The 1,530-nt window shown below is 37.7% G+C and overlaps 1 protein-coding gene across 1 annotated transcript in view; it reads left to right on the top strand.

Moving 5' to 3' along the window:
• Positions 1-1,530, top strand: part of LOC106536841 (uncharacterized) — a gene marked incomplete at its 5' end in the record, with an annotated part of 6,666 nt that continues 5,136 nt past the window's right edge. The window contains 2 exon segments of the mRNA XM_014034177.1: positions 1-120; positions 460-548. Of these exon segments, the coding sequence (XP_013889631.1) occupies positions 1-120; positions 460-548 (209 nt within the window).

Below are 1,530 nucleotides of genomic sequence, written 5' to 3'. Positions count from 1 at the left end.
TGGCGCTCACTTCCGCAGTTAGTTGTTCGCTGCGATGCGAAGACGACACATGGAAGAAGACGATTCCTGACATGTGGCTTTATTTTTTTTCGTCATATTCATCCTTGGAGCACAAATTTGGTGAGTAAGTATTTGTTCTTTTTGTACACCATTTTCTGTTGCTGTTAGCCACTTGCAGTACAATGCTGTTGCAATACAATGTTTTAAATTTCTGAAGTTTAAGCCAAGCTGGTGTGTGGACTCACTTAATTTCCAAAGCGAAAGCAGCTATTTTTTAATATTACAGTTACGTAGCGTAAAATTTGTGGTTGTATTGATAGCACGCAACTTGTATCGCAAGCAATATGGCGGCCGTCACGTTATGAGTCACAGCAGTAAGAGAGCACGAAAGAAGTTTTCCACTTCTGTGGGTAAATGTTTTACATTTGTTTGTCCAAAATGCATACATGTCAACCTCAGTGGAGATATCAACGCCTGTTGGGAAAAGAGGACGGAGGAAAGGACGTGAGAGGAGAGCTACTTTATATGGTTGGAGCACTGGTTGGAAGGTAATTTTTTATTTGATTTATTGCTTTTTTAATGTCCTACAGGCTCTTACACTTAAATTTAAAACTGCGTTTTAGAAAAAATAAAAACCGTGAGCTAAGTGGAACAAACGTGTTTTCCTCATCGCGGGTTGCAGTCTTTTCTTTTTTTCCCTCCTCCGGTGTCGGGGGAAAAAAATAAAAAGACNAAATGATTTCAGAATGATGTATTGCTGCAGTACACATGATTCAGTAGTGGAGTTTAAAACACATTTACAAATGGCAGAATAGTTCAAAGTGCTGTTGATAAACAGTTTTGCAGGGTTTTCCCCAGAGCATTATTAGGCCAGTGGTACTCCAGGCTTTACATGCCTCCACACCAGATTAAGCTTTGTTTGTTTACTTAGAGCGGACATCTGTAGAGGAGCATGTGCTATGAATGGCACTCATTAGTGATCAGTGAAGCTAAAATGCTTTCACAATGCCTCTTAGCGTGCAAAAAAACAGTCAGTAATCTGTAAACTCAGTTCAACAACATGATTTTTAAAAAAAAATTTTCTTATACAGAGTCAAAAAAATTAAATTAATGTGTCTTATATTAAGTCCTTAAAAAGTCTTAAATTTGTTTAAAAAAGGTTCACATTAGTCATAATATGATGCACAAAGGTCTTAAATTGTCAGGCAGAAACAATTAAATGTCATTTCACCTGGCCTTCTCTGCAACACATTTCCTGATGGTAAGGATGAGAAGAAAAAAATGTGTGTTGTTGTTGCCTTCAATCTAGTGTTGATGGTCTAACTGACACTGCTTTCAACCAATCAAGAAAACCAGAGTCAAAGTTTTATCTGAGCAGGGCAGGTCCTGCTGTCTGAGAGCAGAGTCAGACTGCAGACTCATTATGTAGATTTCTAAACTGTCAGTTTCCTAACACTTTCTTTATAATAGACTTTCTAATGTTTTGCCATTATTTTATGTTTTTCTCTAAGACAGCAGATGTGACAGCAC

This window comes from Austrofundulus limnaeus, unplaced genomic scaffold (assembly GCF_001266775.1).
Source record: "Austrofundulus limnaeus strain Quisiro unplaced genomic scaffold, Austrofundulus_limnaeus-1.0 Scaffold2001, whole genome shotgun sequence".
Lineage (NCBI taxonomy): Eukaryota > Metazoa > Chordata > Actinopteri > Cyprinodontiformes > Rivulidae > Austrofundulus > Austrofundulus limnaeus.
This window is presented reverse-complemented; position numbering and strand designations above follow the sequence as displayed.